The 21276-nt window shown below is 32.2% G+C and overlaps 1 protein-coding gene, 2 long non-coding RNA genes and 1 pseudogene across 4 annotated transcripts; all 4 read left to right on the forward strand.

Annotated features, from left to right (window-relative positions):
• The first annotated feature begins 2702 nt into the window (after positions 1-2702).
• On the forward strand, positions 2703-4251 carry LOC146924808 (glutathione S-transferase F9 pseudogene; annotated as a pseudogene).
• Positions 4252-5173: 922 nt separating this feature from the next.
• On the forward strand, positions 5174-9179 carry LOC146924809 (uncharacterized). Of its 2 annotated transcripts, none has more exons than XR_015010263.1 (6): positions 5174-5525; positions 6394-6478; positions 6587-6622; positions 7664-7759; positions 8326-8406; positions 8962-9179. It is a non-coding gene; the product is annotated as an uncharacterized LOC146924809 (long non-coding RNA). The 2 variants fall into 2 exon arrangements; XR_015010264.1 differs by having other exon boundaries at positions 7700-7759.
• A 2721-nt stretch (positions 9180-11900) lies between these two features.
• LOC146924810 (glutathione S-transferase F9-like) lies at positions 11901-13658 on the forward strand. Its single transcript, XM_085709755.1, has 3 exons — positions 11901-12100; positions 12193-12241; positions 12828-13658. The coding sequence occupies exons 1-3, from the start codon at positions 11957-11959 to the stop codon at positions 13286-13288; spliced, it is 654 nt and encodes a 217-aa protein (XP_085565881.1). The 5' UTR covers positions 11901-11956; the 3' UTR covers positions 13289-13658.
• Positions 13659-19034: 5376 nt separating this feature from the next.
• LOC146924811 (uncharacterized) lies at positions 19035-20478 on the forward strand. Its single transcript, XR_015010266.1, has 2 exons — positions 19035-19200; positions 19862-20478. It is a non-coding gene; the product is annotated as an uncharacterized LOC146924811 (long non-coding RNA).
• The last annotated feature ends 798 nt before the right edge of the window (positions 20479-21276 follow it).

Genomic DNA, 21276 nt, shown 5'->3' on the forward strand with positions numbered 1-21276 from the left:
ACAGTTAGCTACCGAGGGGGTAAAAGCGTATTTTACATGTGTGTCCCAGCCTTCTCAAATGTGTGAACAGCAATTTTCTTTGTCTATAACTAATACTTTGTATTCTTCTTTAAAAACCGAAATAGTATTATTAAATTTATTCAAACCACAAAATGTGCATGAATACAAGACAAACACTAATTATCTGAAAGGATAATACCGATTCAAAAAAATAAAATCAGAAAGGATATGATAGTATGATACCGCCCCCATAAACAAACAAACATTAAAAATAAGCACAAAAGACACGTGACAAAAAAAAAAAAAAACTTACAATGAAAAACGACAAAGTTACAAGAACATCAACCTCTGAAGATGTTGAAAGGTTGTATCCACTAATGATTGAAATCGTAACTGAAACTGTTACCTTTAAATTTGAACAACTACAACGAGGTAATTTTAATCTTCTCCAAACTTTCTAAATAGACCATAAGCACACAAACCAAATACCATGATGTTTCTCTCTATCGTTCATTCCTTGCAAACTCAAAGCACAAAACCTTCCTAAAAATTGAAAAGCAAAGAATAAATGTGAAATAGATTCTTCAAAACAACACCTTCCCACACACAAACTCCATAATTTAAAATGTCTTTTTTCACTATATTATTGTTTGTTGGCAATTTATTGTGTAACACTCACCAAGCGAATATGCAGAATTTTTAAGGAAACATTTTATCCCTTGAAACCTCGTAAAAGGAAGATTTTCCACTACCAAAATGCATCAAATCATTATATATAGACTTTCTCAACGGAGTACCCCCTGAGGCCCTGACTTTGTTTGTCTAACCACATAAATTTGTTTGTCTAATACCAAACCAAAAATATACTAAACCTCTCACCTAAACCCCTCCTTCAACTATGAGTCATGGATCAAAACCACAGTAGTATTGTACTTTAATCGGATTTTATTTATCTTCTGGCCGAACTCTAAAATACTAGAGTCTCCTGAGAGAAAACAAAAAGCAATGATATTATAAATTTTGTTAGATCAATATATAGACCAATTTTTGTAGAAAAATATGTTTGACACATAACATAAAATTTTCACTTAGACCAACCAACAAATTATATTGGTTACTAGTCTATGGTTTAGATATACATTTAGACTCTGTAAGTATACATTTTTTTTTGTTTTTGACAAATTTATACTTTTTTTTGACAAATTTATACTTTTAGTCCTAGTAATATTTTTTGTTTGTTTTTCAACCTTGCAAATATATCACATTTATATTTTTGTCTTTATTGTTATGTTTTAGTTCCTACAAAATTTAACTACACCGGAATTGGTCTTTGTAATAAATAGAACATTTGATTTTAGTTCCTCCGATATGATGGAGATAAATAACTAAAATAAATATAACATTTATCAGTTCTTATATGAACAAATTTTAGAGTAATTAAAACAAAATAAGAAGGACAAAAAAATTAAAACTAGATATCTTTAAAGTATAATTTGTTTTTTTTACAAAATACATATTCAAACCATACTCTTCTTTCAAAAAAAATATTTAAACCATAATTTTTTTAGAGGGATTTAAACCAGAATATATTAATATTTACAATGCGACAAATAATAGAAAGAGTATGATATTCTAGAAAAAAAACGTGCTTATATTAATCTCACTCTTTGCCCCACATGATGGGTCCCAGGATTCCACACATCAACCTCAGCTTTGTTGGTTGAGTGGTGCTCTTTACCCAAACTGTTTTGCTCATTTTTAAAGTGAATGTCTAAAATATCCCTACGCATGTTAACTCATGCTAGCGTTAATTTTGCGCGACTTAACTCACGCAGCGTGAGTTAAGTCACGCTGAAAATTAACACTAAAAACCCAGCTTAAGTTAACTCACGCTGGTTTCTTTCTCACTGCAGCCATTCAGCCATTCGTTCCTTATTTCATGCTACACTACCCAGCAATAAACTTGATCCACGACCCTCTGCTACAATTTCACTCTCTCCTTTTGTTTCCCTTCGTTTCCCTCTATCGTACTCTTCTCTTTTTCTTCTACCCTCTAATTGCTTTTTCCTCTTCTCTTATTCACAGCCACATCCACATATTTATTCACAGCCATTATTAGTATCCTTTTTGGTCACAATATCATCCATCATCAACAACAAGTAACAACAACACTTCCAAGAAGAAGACAAATTCAAAAAAAAAAAATCAGAAGCTTCAATTTGTTGAACATCCAACAAAAAAAATAGTAAGAATAAACAATAATTTAACAACTTAGAAGCTTCAATTTCATAGATTTTTTTTTGAGCAAAATTTCATAGATTTTTGCATCTCATCTCTTTCATACTTAATTTGTTATCAAAATTAATAATTTTAAGACTCAACTCCGATTGTTAAAACTCAACAACATTCTATAATTTGAGAGAAGGAATTATGGAAGAGAGAAGGAAAGGACAAGCCAATAATTTGAGAGATATTATAAGTGGATGAAAAACAAGGGGAAGTTGCAGAAAAAAGAAGAATAGGTGTTGTTGTTGGTGGCTGATGGTGAAAAGAAGAGAAATTTAACTAACATGAGTTAACTCACGCTGCGTGACTTAACATCCATAGGGGTATTTTGGACATTTACTTCGGGAATGAGCTAAACCATTTGGGTAAAGAGCAGAATTCTTGTTGGTTTGTAGAGGAGAGCACACTATAAAAATAATGAAATGAAATGAAAGGAAAGTGCACAAGAATTTTAAAAAATAATTCCCCTTCCCTCTTGTTGAAGCATTATTTTTAAATTTTTTTTTTTAGAAATCAAACCATGGTAGTGAAGGTGTATGGTCCTCACTGTGCCTCAACCAAACGGGTGCTGGTCTGTCTAGTTGAGAAGGAAATCCAATTTGAGGTTGTCCCTATAGACATCTTCAAGGGAGAAAACAAGGATCCTGAGTACCTTAAATTACATGTTCATCTCTTTTTTTCCTTTCGTCTTTCTTAAATGTGCCAAACATATTCTATTCAAGGTTTTACACATTCAGTTGATACTTAATATTATTTCCAAAAATAGCAGCATAAATGTCTGCATGTGGTACGTAGAATATTATCAAAAGTCTGTTTTAAAACTTTATACTATTATTTTTGTCTCATCACTGATGTTCTTTGTTGATAATAATAAGGCTTAATTGCACTTTTGGCCCCCTATCTTTCCAAAACTTGCGGTTACAGCCCCCTAACTAATTTAAATACAAAACAGCCCCCTAAATATTGAATCTTTGGCAGTTTTGGCCCCCCAAGGCAAAAAAAAAATAAAAAAAATGACACGTGGCACCTCATTTAGGGTGCCACGTCAGCGTTGGGGGCCAAAACTGCCAAAGATTCAATACTTAGGGGAGACGAAAATTTGGCCTAAAATTTTGTATAAGGATAAAAACGAAAGTTTGTATGTCTACAAGAACAAAAAATTTATTTAAATTTTTTTTATTAATAAATATTAGCATGCTAGGTCCATAAGTCCTAGCTCAACTGGCAAAATGCCGAAATTGTTAGGCCGGACGTCATGACCGGGGTTCGAACCCTAGTACCTCCACTTGTGTGTGTGAGTCTATAATGACTTTGTCATTTCGTCTATCTACCAAAAAAAAATATTAGCATGCTAGTATTATGCTGTTTCTTTACTTTCTTTAATCTTTCAATTAATTTATTTGTGCAGAATCTCGGGCAATAATGAGATACTATGCAGAAAAGTATAGATCTCAAGGAGTTGAGTTGCTAGGAAAGACAATGAAAGAAAAGGGTCTTGTGGAACAATGGTTAGAAGTTGAAGCACACAGCTTCAACCCACCAGCATACAACTTGGCAGTTCATATTTTGTTCCCTTCACTACTAGCTGGCAGCCCTCCAAATCCTAAGGTAATTGAAGAGAATGAAGCAAAGTTGGGCAAGGTGTTGAACATTTATGAAGAGAGGCGCAGATATAAGTCACCTTCCATTTATGGATTATATTGTCAACCATATGGGGAAAGAGCATTTGATAAAGGATAGGAAAAATGTAAGTGCTTGGTGGGATGATATAAGTAGTAGACCATCATGGAATAAAGTTCTTCAGTTATATAGACCTCCAATTTGTTTGGATTGATAGTAAGATTGGCTGATATATGGTGAGCTATCACGATTTTAGTAAATATTACATGTTTAATAAAATCGTGGTGTCATCGTGATTTTGTTCATCTTATCAGTTATTCAAACATTCACTTAGTTGCTGAAAGAATTTTATTATCATGAGAAGTGAGATTAGTATATCATACTGGTAAAGAATAAATGTGGTTCTAATAAGTTTAAGGGAAGTGAGGGATTTAGGAAGATAGTGAATTATTGTCCACTATTTGTTACACTTCTCTCCTTCTAGTTTTAGTTTGGCTATGTTGGGTGTACTTATGTTTTTCGCTTGTATTTTTTTTGGTTACAGAAAAGTTTAGGTGGGTTCGGCTCCGGTCACCACCAGGGTCAGGGCACGCCTCCGGGCCCAAAGGGCACTTATAGAGGTACTTACAGATCACCCACCAACACTGCTCTCACATCGGCAGAGGGAATCAAACACACAACCTTCTGCAAGGAAGTGGCCCGTTCCTTACCAACTGAGCCAACGTGTGTTGGTGTTTTTCGCTTGTATTTGAGATCAGTCACTTTACTATGATATTAATCAATAAAACTATATATCTTTTACACTAATTAATAAAACTAATTTTTTTTTGAGAAAAAAAAATTAAAAGGGTAAATTCTTATGAGTTTTTTTAACGATAAAATTTATTTATAATTAAAATTATTAAGTAATAATCATACATGGCAAGCCACCTCAACGCTTTTTTTGAATAAAAAAAATAAAGAAATGACTAACTTGTACATGTTCTAAGAGATACATGATTTGCATGGGACTTAAAAAAGATAAAGGACTCAAATGTCACGAATAAATAAGATAAAGGATATGAACGAGGCAAAAAAAAAAAGATAAAAGACTCAATTGTTACAGATAAATCAAATCACTACAAGAAAATCAGCATTTTGCGACACTTCAATTGCGACCCTTACCTTATAACTGCCTCAATGTGCATATTTGCAACAGTTGTTGCGACAGTTATGGTCAACAGTCGCAGGTTTTTTATTAAATTAGAAGCCGCGTTGTTAATTGTCCATTTCGGCTTGGCCAAAATTTTCATTCACTCCAATATTCAGTTTCACCTTCCACTCCATCTCACTTTCCCAAAATTTTCTCTAAACCCTAAGACCCAAATATTTCATCTCACTCTCAAATTGCAAAAATTTTCTCAATTTCATCCCCAAAATCTTTGTTCCCTGAATCTTCTCACTCTCAATCGTTCACTCCCAAAACCTAACCTCTCAATCGGTGCTCAACTCACTCACTCAATCGGTGATATGTCTGGATCTGTCTGAATCGGTGCTAAATCGATGCTGAATCATGGTCAACTCAATCAATCGGTGTTCAACTCACTCACTCAATCGGTGCTCAACTCTCTCTTTCTATGGTAACCCTCAAAACCTTATTCATCTTTTCTTCTTGTTTTACGTTGTTGTTGTGAATATTTTTTAAGGTAATGTTATCCATTGTTTCATTAGTTAAAATCTGTAACCCTGTTTTGAAATTTTGAGTGAAATGTTGAAATGGGATTTTTATAGTGTTGAAATTTGATGACCCAGTAATCCTGTTTTGTTGTTCTTGAAGTAATAATTGTATCTTTTATCTATGCTGATTGTGAAGTTTAGGATTTGGAAGTTTAGGATTTAGTTTCCTATATATAATTTTGTAGTAGTTTTAAAAATCTTACTAGTAAGCCCTTGAATTTTGATGAGTTCCAATAATGTTGAGTAGCCTCTGAAATAGGAAGATTTGTATATATATAATGAGATGGTTTTATTTGAGATTGTTGGTGGAAGAAAAACATGTGAAAGTAAGGGAAAATCATGGAAGTTGCTGTTCATAAGTTGTTGAGAGGGAGGTGATTAAGTTTATGATTTTCTATGGATTGGTGATGCACAAAGTGTTGTGATTCTCCTTTGCTATCACAATTCAATCCTCTATTGAGGAAATAGTGTGATTGGCGGAATTGTTGTGTTGATTTTGGAGGAATAGCAGCATTTTTGCTCCAACAAAGGGGCGGTTTCTTCAACTGTTTTGGCTTTAGCTCTTGCTTGAGCAGTTGCTGGTAGGTCCAGGCAGAAGGGTGGGACGTGTTTTTGTCATTAGATGCAGAAGGTGCAGTTTTGGTTTCGGCGATAAATAGCTGCAATTTTTAGTGCATGTTTTTAAGTTTTGTGCCCTTAGTTAATTTTGAGGCAGGGGTATGCGCAAAATGGATTTAAGGACCAGTTGTTGTTGATTTTTAATTATCTCAGGTGGCCTTTCCTTTATGTATGTCCAAGCATCAATTTTATAGGATAGGCGATGTTCTTTTAGGCCAGCTGCTGTTTGGTGCAATAGGTACAAAAGCTGATTGTTTAATTCAATTAATCATTTAATATAATATAAAAATATAATATAAAGTTGTGAACCTTATTAATCCAATACTAATGTAATTTTTCATCTCAGGTAGCAAAAGGAACAAAGTGTTGAAGCTGGTTATAGGTACAAATTTTTCTCAAATATATTAGTATTCCTTATGCTGTGACAAACAAATTTTTCTTGAGATAGGATATATATTTGGTTTGCTTCTGTTTGGTGCTTTTTGTGATGGATTTATAAACTTGTTCTAAAATATAATGACACCTAGTTGTGATCTTCCAAACTACATACCGTAAACACACTGCTTCTAAATTTTGTGCGAGTTTTATCTATTGTATGGTATAGTCTGGTTGTTGATTCTATGATTAGTGGTAAAACGTAAAACTATGATATATTTTGAGTTTTAATTGATTGGTTGAAACATGAAAGAAATCCAAGTTTTGCATCAGACTAAAGAACTTGTTCATGGAATCAGTTCTGTATGAGAATAGGATATTAAGTCTTATTCATAGGCTTGTCTATGTAGGCATGAATAATTTGTTGTATGCCTCACTTTATTTATGTTTTGGATCGTAGAGGCTTTCTTGAATCAATTTAATTGGATGCTATGTCTTATAATAATTTTCAAAGCTTTTGGATGGTTTATTAAGCCTTTTACTGCTAAAAGCTTTATGTTAAGTGGGTACTTGAGTTCTTTCTAGCACAGTGCATTGTGTTCACACTATTATTTTTTTAGTTGCTACAGAGTTGTTTGAGCTTGGTCTTGAATTGATATCTGATATGTTATTATTATTTGATTTAGCAATTGGCCATATTTTATACTCTTTCTGATAGACTCACTTGGACTAAGGTCTATGCTACAAGACTCAACAGATATGGCTGGTTATGATGCACAGTAATGAAATTGGATATAGCTGGCTGGTTCAGTAGCTGTAGTTTTTTTTTATTTCTTGTGAATTTGTAGCCATGTCATAATGAAACTACAAGATTATATGTTTGCTTTACCTATATTCCACTCAGATAGAGCTATATGTTTGCTTTACCTATATTAGAATTCATTCAATGTCATTGTCATATGTGGCTGGAATTTTTTGCTTAAGACTTTGGATTGCCATATTCAATAATTGGTACACCCTTGTTTGATGATTTCTTTTTGTCTTACAGTATAGAATTTATCTTTTATTTGGGATTTGACTGTAGTGGGAAGAAGTCTTGAAAAAGTGTAGAGGTAATATTGATATAAGGTTTTTTTCTACAAAGGTAATCTAAATCCTAACGGCTTCTCTTTTAATTCTTTTCTCACTATTCTCATCTAATATTGATAACTAGCTTTCCTCGTCTTATAGATTGCCTCGTTTTATCTTTTTGATTTCTCTGTCTTATCATTTTGCATCAAATCAAATTTGATTTTTATGAGTTCTACAAACCATGGTTTTTGTTATATGAGAATTATGATTGTGACTGTTCTACCTATAAGTTGTAATAGTAAAGGTGGAGGTGAAAAGGTTTAAAGATGAAATTAAAGAAAATAGTAAACAAAAGGATTATGTGATTGTAGAAAGATTGGATTATGTGTAGGTAGCTTGGAATGATGAACAAGAGGATCATTTATTTCTAGGAATGTTTGATGTTTTTTGTTCATTTAGTATAAAATTTCCCCTTTGCTATTATGAAATTTGAGGTGTATTATCATATTTTATTTATATTTATAGTTCATTTTATGTTACTATGATGATATTTTTAATGAACTCAGTACTGTTTTTTTATTTAGAAACCTTAAAGAATAGCAATTATAGCAATTAACACCTTGTCTTTGTTTTCTGCAGCATCTTTACCTAATTGAAGTTTGCTATCTTTGGTTGATTTAATAGCACTACTTGTCATCAAGTAAACTTGTCTCTGAAAAGGTGAGATACTAGTTCTAAATTTTAATCCATGTTATTTATTTTTTTCATAAGGTATTTTGATGGAGTTTATGTGTCTAACTGCCAATGGAATGTTGCAATGGAAATTCTGGATTTTTCTTATGATTGTTGTGTTCTAGTGTGGTAATCTTATCATAATAATTTAATTTAGATTTCATACTAACTTAGTTGTTGATATGATAACATTTTAGTGGTTGGTGTTGACATATAGAAAGTTACTCTGCGATTCATGATTAGAAGAAAGATTATATATGTGTATCAAGTAGCTCAAGTAGTCCAAACCAAGTATCCAATACACAAAACATGTTTCTGCTAATGTTTATAATTGAAGTTGATGATGTTTATAATTGAAGTTGATGATGTTTTTATGTTCATTTTCCTATACTAATGGTTATTCCATAGTGGTTATTTTTGACAAATATATCAGAAAGTAATTATAAGTTTAATTGCGCGATAAGTTAGAATCATGACTTGCATGACATTATTGCTTATTTTTGTTAATTGATGTGTCTTATATAATCTTTGACTTATTTTTAGGTGGAAGACTTAGAATCACCAAACAGAGCATAGCATTCTTTGGAGTCTATTCATCTCTATTTGATCAAAACAACTTCCTCGCCAAATATCATCTACATAATTGATTAAATTTTCATGTTAGGAACTCAAGAAACCTTATTGTATCACTTGTTTGTATTTTATATGAATGTAAAATTCATATTTTAGTTTATGAATTTGTTCATATTTTTTATTATGAATTATTTTAGTTTTATATATTTTTTATTAGTAAATAGTTCTATTAAAAATTCAGGAAAAAACTGATTTTTTTTTTTAAATTAACTCAACATCTGCGACCCTTGCAAACTGTCGCAACGTTTTTTTTATAAATAAATTTTATGCATCTGCGACCCTTCCCCAACTGTCGCAAGTCCCTTGAAATCCATTTGAATCTCCTCATTTGCGACCTTTAGCAACTGTCGCAGTGCCTTTTGCGGCAGTTGGTGCGGCTGTTCTATGAAGGGTCGCAAAAGACACTTGCGACCCCAACATCCGTGACTGTTGGGGAAGGGTCGCAATTGTACATCTGCGACCCTTCTAACAGTCGCAATCTGCCATTTTAAAGGTCGCAAAATGCAGTTTTTCTTGTAGTGAATAAAAGACTTCTGAAGTAAAACTTTTTTTGTAAATTCAATCGGTATCTTTTATTTTAATTGCTATATTTTTTAGATTAAATTATTTTAGATTGACCCATCTATACTCATGTTAAGAAACCATGAGAATAATTTTGTTTAGGAGAATATTAACAAGGGTTCTAAGTATACTAGTTAACGAGTATGAAAGGAATATACACTTTCCAGTCCTTTTTGTAAGAAATTAAAATGTCCTTTTTTTTTGAAGAAGCTAAAATAAAATATATTAACCAAAGTTTAGTCTCTCAAGCACAAGGAGTGCCAGAGAAGATCTAAGATAAAATGAGTTACATCAGGTTATCAAAGGTGAAAAAGCGATAAAGCCATAATGCAGGCACGCTTAAAATACATATGGTAAGTGAAATTAAGTAATAACTCCCAAACATAAAAGGGGATTAAGCCACCGCATAAGGTAATTAAAAGAAAAATTAGGATGATTTGCCTTCAACCACCAGAATGTTTGGAGCTTAATTTTATCAATAAAATGTCCATTTATTTGGTCCTTTGTATAAGAAATTTTTGACCTTTTTCAAAAGTAATTAATAATAAATTTCTTTTGTGCCTTTATTGATTATGGAGAGAGAATATTAAGAATAACTGAATAAGTAAATTGGTGCAGATTATATCTCTCTCTCTCTTCTTCTTCTTCTCTCTTGTGTGAGTTGTCACCGAAACCTTAGTTTCTTTTTCTTCATCCATCAAAGAGGGGTGATTTAGGGTCAATTTTTGACCCAAAATCACCCCTCTAAATCGTTTTTCTCTTTCCCTTTTATTGAAATAAGTGATTTTCACATCTATTTCGTTTTTCTTCCGTGATTTCGTCGTCTTAGTGCAACGTTGTGTTGTTCGTCGTCTTTGTGCGGCGTTGTTTGTCTTTCTTGTTTTGTTCAGGTATTTGTTTGATTCAGATTGTCAGATCATCTTAGATCCAGTGCAGATCCAATCAATGACTTTGGCGTCTTCAACGTTGCAGATCCGAAGACATGGGTATTCCGGAGACATGGATATAGTCATATGTGTAGGCTTTTGTACTTTGCTGTTTTATGCTATTAACATGGATGCTGTGAGTTTTTTTTTTGAAGATTCATCTTTTTTGTTTTTAGCGAATTTTCATTGTATCAATGTACTCTATCAATTTGAATGAAAGAATATCATTTATTTTTGTAAAAAAAAAGTAAATTGGTGCAGCGAGAGTAATAAATATAAGGGTATTCATGAAATAAATTTAAATTTTAACAAGTATTAAATGAAATCAACTATTTTCAAGACGATTCTTGGTCTTGATGAATTGAAATTTTTGTTTCTTATAAAAATGACCGGATGAAGTAATAGCCATGTGGAAGTGAGTAAGGTCACTGAATTAGAAGAGAACAAAAAAGAAAACATTACTCCATATGAATTGACTGTTTGAGTGTCAAGTTTTCTTTCACACACGCCACTTAGTTTGCGGTTCAAATAGACATTCTCTCAGTTAAATACATGTCGTATTTTAACAATGTTCATTATTTACATAACTTACTTTGATCATATTTTTTAACTAATATATAAATACAATTGTTAGTATATAAGATGTTCGATTTGTCTAGATAAATATATTAACAGTCAAAGTTGTGCATTGACATGTGTGAAGTGGTTGACTGCGACATATTTTTTAAAACGGATGAAATATAAAACGAACGCTTGCAAGAAAAAAGTAAAACCTTGAAAAGCAAAAATCCAATCCTTTTAAATTATTGTTAGAATTTATGAATTGAATTACACATAGATAGATGGATGAGAGAAAGCTGTTAAATGTGTGAAAGCGTTTGTATTTTTTTTAGAAAGAGTTGCTTTTTTTCTTTTTCTTTTGCTTAGCTAATTTTTGTTATTTTTATTTGGAAGGTTGGAAATATGTAAAAATTTCTTAATAATGAATTTAATTAAAGTACTAAATCAAGAAATAATAATTAAATTATATGCTTATAGTAACGATCACAACAAAATGTGAACTCGTTTTAGGTGACCAACTCCATTAATTTATATTACTCTCACCAACTAGCAAGTTAAATTGATATTTTTTTAGGGAAATTAGGGAAACCAACAAATTAAATTGATTATTAATTTGTTAACTATGTACAAAATTATTTGTATACAAATAATTTAACCGTCCCCTCACATGGGGTCACAGCCAGGAGGACTACCCATCAACCTGTTTTGTTTGTTTCATTGTTTGTGTAAATTGTGTTGACTATATTTTCAGATGAAGAGTAGAAAGGCACTATAAGAATGAAGCGAACTACCCAAGAGTGTAAACCATCCCCCTTCTATCTTATTGAAGCATTTATTTTTTCAAAAGAAACCAAAACATGGTAGTGAAGGTTTATGGTCCCCACTGTGCCTCAGCCAAACGTGTGTTGGTTTGTCTTGTTGAGAAGGAAATCGAATTTGAGGTTGTCCCTATTAATGTTTTGAAGGGTGAACACAAGGATCCTGAGTACCTCAAATTACAGGTTCATCTTTGTTTAATATGCTAAAAATGATTCAAAGTTTATTTATTTGATTCTTGATTTTCTGACCCATGTACTTTGTTCATAATCTGCAGCCTTTTGGAAATGTTCCTGTTATTAAAGATGGAGACTATACCCTTTATGGTTAAACATCTTGACCCTATGTTATGCCTTTCTAATTCTTGTTTTTTCACCTTTTGTTCCTTCCCTTAAAATATGCGTGTTGGGTATATTGTAGATTTGTTTAAAATAACGTAGATCCACCGTTTTACAAAATTAACAAGGTTCACCATGATTCTTGGAATCTATCCTAGTATCAAACATATACTAAATAAGTTTAATTTTAGAGAAAAGACACAAATCAACTGAAATCAAATTTAATCTCCGAAAATAAAAATAAATTTTAATTTCTAAAATATATAAACCGCAATAAGGTAGGTCTCTTACCGGATAAAATTGGAGATAGATCAATGTTCACGTAGAGACTAAATTGTTTTCAACTTATTTTTTTGGAAGGATTAAAGTTTACTTTTAACCTTCTTCTAGAATAAATTGAGTCCTACATTTTTTTTTTCAAGGATCACAATGGTTCCTTGCCCTTAATTTTAATACAACAAAAATACATAAACATTTAATTTACATTATGAGCTAATCATAAATCATTTTTTCATGCCTATTGAATCTTATGCTATTACCTTACTGATTTTTATGTTTTCATCTATTTGTGCAGAGTCTAGGGCAATAATGAGATATTATGCAGAAAAATATAGATCACAAGGGGTTGAGTTGCTAGGAAAGACAATAGAAGAAAAGGGTCTTGTGGAACAATGGTTAGAAGTTGAAGCACACAACTTTAACCCACCAGCTTACAACTTGATCATTCATGGTTTGTTCCCTTCACTACTAGTTGATGGCACTCCAGATCCAAAGGTAATTGAAGAGAGTGAAGCAAAGTTGGTGAAAGTGTTGAACATTTATGAAGAGAGGTTATCAAAGAGCAAGTATTTGGCTGGTGATTTTTTCAGCCTTGCTGATATAAGTCACCTTCCATTTACTGATTATATTGTTAATAATATGGGGAAAGATTATTTGATTAAGGAGAGGAAAAATGTAAGTGCTTGGTGGGATGATATAAGTAGTAGACCATCATGGAACAAAATTCTTGAGTTATATAGACCTCCAACGGTCTGAGAAAATTACTATGAATCACCACGATTATGATAAATGTTACACTTTTAAGCTTCTACAAAATTGCGGTAACATTGTGATTTTGCTAAAGTGGTTGTCCGTCCCAACATACACTTGGTTGCTCGAAGAAAGTCACTTTAAGGGAAAGTGGAATTAGTATTATCAATATCATGTTGGTAAAGAATAAGATGGTTTACTAAGTTTAAGGGAAGTGAGGGATTTCGGAAGTGAGTGGATTATTGTCCACCATTTGTTACTTCTCTCCTTTCATTTTTAGTTATGTTGTAGAATTTGGGTGTGCTCATGTTGTTTGCTCACATTTTGTGATCACTCTTCTTATTTTATATGAATCAATAAAATTATATATTTGGAACATTACAACTTAAACATAATATTAGACCATTCTACGTGGTTCATTCATTCATTCTAAAAATACAAAGACCAAATTGACTTAAAATCTATGAATGCAAATTTTCAAGGGTTTGTAAATACAAATACAAATAAAATACATAAATCTCCATAAATTGTTCACCAACTGATGCAGAAAGTTTTAACATTATAAGAGAAGCAAAAAATATACACACACTAACACACGAAAGGATAAAATGACAAAACTACCCTTATACTATATAACTAACAACTCTTAAAAGATATTGTCTAACAAGAATCACCTTAGTTTATTGATGAGACTTATATCTCTCTTTCGATTGATAGAAGGGAAATTGGAGTTTTTATTTGGTATATTGGGGAACATAAAATTAGTGTTAACACATATTATAGCCTAATTTGCCTCTTAGACTTATATCTCTCTAAGAGGCATAGACTAATTTGCCTTTTTGTTTGGTATGTACAGTATAATTACTTAAAAACTCTTTAAATTAATAATTATTAATTTATCGATAAATTAATAACTCTCTAAAATAATAAATTTTAATAACTCTCTAAAATAATAAATTTCTCCGGTCCTGACATTATTAATTTATAGAGTTTTAACTGTAATTTGATAATGGCAACAGTTGAATTTAATTCGTCATTCCGTGATATATCAAGGATAATATTGTAAGTGCATAACTGGCACAATAATTTAAAACCATCAATATCTGTGCTGATTTTTTGAATCTAATTTGAATATAAACGATGTATTTTATTTGAGTCGCATCTGATATTGGACTATTTTTTTTGGACAGGAATCTGATATTGGACTATTGTTGTTGATAGAATCCAAAGAACAACGATAAGAACAACGTGTGGGTCTAATAATTTGAGTTTTAAATGAGAAAGCAAGAAAGCAATAATATGAGTTTGTTTTTAAGTTTTAAAAAAGGAATTCACATGCAGCATGCACACGTTATAATATATTTTTTATTTTGACTAAACGTTTTAATATATTTTGTTGTTAGTATATACACAGTAGAAATGTCCTCGTGAGCTAAGCTCAATTGGTAGGGGACAAATGCAAGATATTTGTAAGGTCAGGGTTCAAACCCCGACCACCACAAAAAAAAATATATATACAGTAGGAATCAAATTTGGTATTCTCCTATATCAGCATAAGACTTTATTTTGACTTGGTTTAACTATATAACCCACCACCCTCCTTCTCTGCTTAGTTGTACCAAAACAATATATTCTCCTTCTAAGCATGTTTTATATTAGGCTTAATAGCAGTTTTGGTCCCCTATGTTTACAGAAGTTGCGATTTTGACCCCCTAACTAAAATAATTCGATTTTGGCCCCCTATGTTTTGTCCCCTTTGCACTTTTGGCCCCCTAGGCCAATTTTGACCAAGTCAATGCTGACGTGGCGCCACATGTATACTTTTTTTTATTTTTTTATTTTTTTTATAATTATTAAAAAAAATTAAAAAAGTATGTTTTTATTTTTTAATTAAAAAACAAAAAAAGTATTTTTTAATTAAAAAATTTAAAAAGTATTTTTTTAATTTTTTTAATAATTATAAAAAAAAAAAAAAAATTACACACGTGGCACCACGTCAGCATTGACTTGGTCAAAATTGGCCTAGGGGCCAAAAGTGCAAAGGGGGCAAACACATAGGGGGCCAAAATCGAATTATTTTAGTTAGGGAGCCAAAATCGCAACTTCTTGAAACATAGGGGGCCAAAACTGTTATTAAACCTTTATATTATAATGTAGGACTCTTAAAGACAGTTCTCTTCCTCCTAAAATTGGACATCTAAAGCATAACGTTTGCATAATAATATAATTACAAAATTAAATAGTATTTAAAAAAAAGTGCATAGATTGAAGAGAGGTGATTTGTGAGGTATTCTCGTTTTCTACGTGACGCACACTTTTTTAATATTAAAATGTAATGATGTATAGTTTTTTTTTTTTTGAGATGTGATGCTATATGTAGTTATTGATAGAGATTAACAAAAAAAAAGTTATTTACAAATGATTAATCAAATCCATTCAAAAAAATTGTGAGAAGTGTTAGGTTAAAAAGATTGAATACTTAATCGAAAAATTATAAATAAATGATGTATAGATCCAAAAATAGATGTATCTATTATAGATGTCCTAAACTACTTTAGGTTGTGTTTGGATTGATGAAATATGATAGAATGGAGTGGTATAGAGTCATGCTCCATTGTTTGAATTTGTTTGAAATGAATGGAATGGTATGGAAGAATAATGTTGTTCCCACATTAAAGGATGCTAGGAAACATCGTTAAAATACCAAAATAACCTCATCGACAGTTAACTACCGATGAATTTTAACCGGAAGTAGTTAACTGCCGAAGAAAATTGGGGTTAAATTTATTATTTTACGGTGTTTCTTAGCCTTCACAAGAGTGTAAACAACAATTTTCGGTGTGGAATACAATGGAATCCATTATGTTCTGGACCGGCCAAAAGGCCACGTTCACTTATGCTAGAAAATTGCTTTTCTAACATTCAAAACGTCATATTAACATATGGAAATGACGTTTTTACCCCCGGCGGTAGTTAACTTCCGCTGGATTTATCCGGCGGTAGTTAACTACCGTTCCAAGTATACAACACAAAAAAAAAAAAGCTCCAGTGGTAGTTAACTACTGTGGAGCATGTATATTGATTTTTTGGGACCTTTTCAAGGTAGTGTTGTTGGTTGGAGTAAGAGATTTAGAAGACAAATATGAAGAAGTGGAATTAGCATAAGCAGCGGCGGCAGCAACACACTGTTTTCCGTTAAAAGCAACCTAAACTCATTCTCTAATTTATCCAAAGCAGCGTCTAACAACCCACCATCCAAATCATCATTCTGCGATCCCTTAAGACTCTCCAACTCCTTCTTCAAATTCTTAAGATAAACCTGATCCGCAAGTGCCATAAATTGGATTTGAGAGAGAGAAAATTGGATTTGAGATAAAAAAAAAGGAAGAGGATGAGAAATAGTGGCATCTCCATTTATGCATAAATAAAACTGATTGCATTTTTTGAGAAGCTGGACTTGGATTTGAGAGAAGAGAAGCATAGATTGTAGTATTTGGTGTTCTTGCAAGTGCTTTTGATCAAAGTAGCATCTCCATTCACAAATGTGTAGTGTGCTAGGAAGAGGATGAGAAATAGTGAGAGTTGGATCTTAGAAGCTTCAATTGGAACAAATGCGTAGTGTGCTGGAGTTTTTTTTTGTGCTGTATACTTGGAACGGTAGTTAACTACCGCCGGATAAATCCAGCGGTAGTTAACTACCGCCGGGGTAAAGATGTCATTTCCATGTGTCAATATGACGTTTTGAATGTTAGAAAAGCAATTTTCCTTGTGCTAGGCACAACTACATGAGAAGGCCCGATAAGGTTCCAAAGCCCACAACTATCTCTTTTGCCTATATAAAGGAGACTTTGCTTCCATTCCAAGTAATCCATTCCAAGTAAGTTCATTAATATCCCAAAATCACATATTCTCCTTGTTTTCCACCCGACTTGGGTGTCAAAGCACATGTGCAGGTACCACCCCCTTCCGTCTCACCGAAAACGGGGTTTCTTCCATGGATTCCAGTGACATCTTCAACAACGAAGTATCTTCTTCGTCAATCCGTTGCTCAATGTAAGATGATCTATCTTCCTCGAGATTGCATCTTTACTGGACATATCATATTCCATCTCATACCACCATTTCCTTCTATTTTTCATTCCCCCCCAATTTGGGGTGTATGCAATGGAATGAAACATTTTAATTGAATAATTACTCTTTTATTCCTATTTTTGTTTCATAAGCGAAACAATTCTCCGTTCCTTTTCCTTTCTCATTTTTTTTCCTATTTCTCAATTGCTTGTATTCTTACTGCTTTCGGTGTTCACGTGTGCTTTGTTCTTGTTTCATGTTCGTGATTCTTAAAGCTCGTTGCATCACATCATCTCATTAACAAGCATCATATGTTAATTTACATTTTTCATGTGTTATTGTTTCTTAGTTAATTTTTTATCGGCCAAACCCATTTTTATGTCTATTAAAAAACAAGTGCATCACTTCTTCTACCAAATCATGAATTTTTTGTATGCTAGTTTACATTTTAGATAAAAGTAGTAGAAAAACTTCATACATACTAAACTAAATTAAATTCTCACGGCTATCCTCAGAGGGCTGCGGCTAGCGCTAGACATGGGGCTGGAGGCGATGGTTTGCTACACAGATTCTCAGCTTTCACATAACCTCATCACAGGTGACATTTCCAAGTATCATACTTATGCTGTAATTGTTCAAGATATCAAAGATGCCATGGCTTCTCGCAACTTCATTATCCATCACACTCTTAGAGAGGGCAATCAATGTGCTGATTACATGGCCAAGCTAGGAGCGTCATCTGATTCTGCTTTCGTTCTTCATTCGTCTGCCCCTACGGAGCTTCTTAGCATGCTTAGAGATGATGCTATGGGAATTTGTTTCCCTAGAGGCTGATTTTTTCTGTTTCCTTTCTGTTGTTTTTCTCTTTTTTCTGTTTCTGTTCCGTTAGCTTTATTACCAAAAAAAAAAACTAATTAAATTCAAAAATCAGAAAGTGTAAAAATCAAAAAGAAAAAGACAACTTCAAGATTTAACTATTTTAATTCTACCTAATAGTTCCTTAAAAAGAAAATCTACCTTTTTTTTTTTTGACGTCAGAGACAATTTCATTAACGAAAGTCTGGCAATAAATCAAATGCCAAGACTGCAGAAATACAAGGTGGAGTTTCTTCAATACATATGCAATCTAAATTCTTAAGAGCATATTTTGCTAAATAATGAACAGATTGGTTGGCTTCACGCCTAACATGTGAAAAATTTAAACTACGAAAACTACCCTTAAAACTAATACAATTTCGAATAATAGAGCCAACATAGTTGGGAGATTGTTGATGATCATTCAACGCTAAAACCACATTAGAAGCATCTGATTCTGCTATAAGATTTAGAAAAGACATATCTTTTGTAAATTCCAAACCCTTAAAAAGAAAATCTACCTAATAGTTATATAAGGTTAATAATGAAATAAAAATGTCATAATATATTCCATTTCATCCACTTTTCAAACAATGGAATAAAATGTGTGTTTCCTTCCAACGTAAAATTTTCAAACGGTGGAATAAATGTTTTGTTCCATTCCATTACATTTCATTCCGCTCGTTAAGTAGCAAGAAAAATAAATACTAGATTAAAAGAGATTTCAATCGACTTCCCTATACCCTCCAAAAAAGTTCAATCAGACTTCCTTATACAGTTATACCCTCCAAATAAAGAAAACCAAATTTCTTAAATTTTTAATATTATCCTTTTCCCCCTTCAATTCCCTCCAACCAATTCCCAACCAACGAAATAAAGCCTAAAATAAAAACCCTTTATTCCTCCGTCCTTCCCTCCATCACACAATTCAATTACAATTACAACACAACTGCTTCGTCCAATCCCTAATCGCGTGTTCTCCTCCACAGCTGGTAATACTACTTTTCCGTACCTCACTTTTAACTCCTTTTTATCACTATCACTATTATATTATTTATTTATTTATTTATTATTCCATGATTTTTAAGCATTTTCTTTGTTTTTTTTTTCCGACTTGTGTTATGCCCCCATTTTAGAGGAACCTACTTGTGACCTAACACTATAATTTGTGTTTTTCTTTTTGTTTAAAATTATTATAATAATATCATGACTGTGAATAAAAAAATGGTGAATCAAATAATGCCCCTGTAAACATTCAGAATTTGTTTTTAATCTTAAAAAATAAAAATCACACTTTATAGTTAAAATTCTGTTAGCATTTTTAGTCTTTATACAATTTTCCGTTAGCATTTTCAGTTGTTGAAAAAAGTTACAGGATTAAAAAGTGCGATTTTTTTTGTAAGGACTAGAAACGAAATTCTAGATATTTATAGAGACCGTTTACTTAAATTAACCCTAAAATAAAAGTGTGACAATTGCTGCAATTTCAGTAATAAGGCATGCAGTGGATGTGAAAATTGTTCTTTGTATCAGTGTGGATACAATTTTCAGGAAACTTGATATATGTTTGAAGATTTTTATTTTGATTGTAATGATATATGTGTTGATATATTTACTCTCTTTTCTATGTAAATTTTTAACAATATAGTGCAGTTAAACATTAATGCAGACTTTCAAGTATGACAACTAGATTCTTCAAAAAAAAAAAAAAAGTATGACAACTAGCTTGTTTAGTTCAAATAATAAACGTGGTAGAAATGATGATGATGAAGAAGAAGAGCGAAAGCAGAAGCTAAGGCCAATATTTCGTTGTACACGTATGAATACGATTATAATTGCTGCGTTGATATGCATCTATTACCTGTACCTTTTGGAAGAAGAAAGTGACAGTGAAAGTGAAGACACGGACACTGATAGTGATACAGATATTGATATCGATACGGAAACTGAAAGTACTGGAAGGACAAACCAAGTTCCTGATGATCAATAGAAAAGGAAACAGCTGAACTTTGTTGGTTGAAAAGGAAAGATTCGGAAACTTGAGCTTTATGCTCTCATAAGTTAAATTCAGGATGAAACGAATCAGCTTATACTCTGTCTGGTTAAATTGCTTGTGAATTTTGAGAATCCTGTTACAACGTGACTAATAGATAAGAAGAATGACATGCATTTTGGTTATTTTGAATTTTCAAGTTAACGAGGAAATTTATTATATTGTTTTATGAAATTAGTAGTTTTGGATGATTGAACTATAGTGCCATTAGAAACAATTTTGCCTCTTTGCTATGCACACCTTTGATTTCTGTTTCTTCTGTTTTTCATGTTATCCTAAAGTCAGGTCTTGTAGTATTTGTTCTGCTCATGGAGGAGATTCAGTATTGATTTATTTAACCACCAACACTGTGGAAATATAAGTTCCTAACGTTCCTAACGTTAGGCCGATGTTAGTGTTTATGTAAGTTCCTAACGTTCTAACTTTTGACCTCTAACTTAAGACTCTTTCGATCCCCCGATTCTGCTGAGGCTTAACAATATCTTAAGGTGGCAATATTGTTGGTTACTGCCTAGTCCCCAATTCTATCATCAAACATCCATTTGTAATTCAGCTTTGCCTTTGATTATTAATAAAATTCTTAGCTTTCATGCTTAAAAACAAAATCAGCTGTCATACGAAATCTATTTTGATAAGGTTATCTTCGGGTAAGTTTTACTTCTTTTCTGCCAACTACCATTTGCATTTGTAGTTTGTCTTAATTTTATACAAATTGATCAGTTTGATATTTTTGAATTTGAGTACCCCTGTGGCTGTTTTGAAATGTAAATAACAGTATCAACTAATAGATGAGATAAATGAAATGCATTTTGATTTTTGGATTTTCAAGTTAGTGAGGAAGCTTATTTTATTGTTGTATGAAAATAGTAGTTTTGTGTTTTGGCCATTAGAAACAATTTTGCCTCTTTGCCATGCACACCTTCATTTCTGTTTCTTCTGATTTTCATGTCAACCTAGAGTCGGGTCTGTTAGTATTTGTGCTTAACCGCTAGGCTTGTTAGCTTTTTTTGGCATA

This window comes from Medicago sativa, chromosome 5, assembly GCF_051527215.1.
Source record: "Medicago sativa cultivar Bolivia chromosome 5, Bolivia_mono, whole genome shotgun sequence".
Lineage (NCBI taxonomy): Eukaryota > Viridiplantae > Streptophyta > Magnoliopsida > Fabales > Fabaceae > Medicago > Medicago sativa.

What these genes read in the sequence shown, in the direction of transcription:
- LOC146924810 (XM_085709755.1), top strand. Translation starts at nt 11,957, where the DNA reads ATGGTAGTGAAGGTTTATGGTCCCCACTGTGCCTCAGCCAAACGTGTG. An exon ending in CTGAGTACCTCAAATTACAG is followed by an intron (nt 12,101 to 12,192) that starts GTTCATCTTTGT and finishes CATAATCTGCAG; the next exon opens with CCTTTTGGAAATGTTCCTGT. An exon ending in TGGAGACTATACCCTTTATG is followed by an intron (nt 12,242 to 12,827) that starts GTTAAACATCTT and finishes CTATTTGTGCAG; the next exon opens with AGTCTAGGGCAATAATGAGA.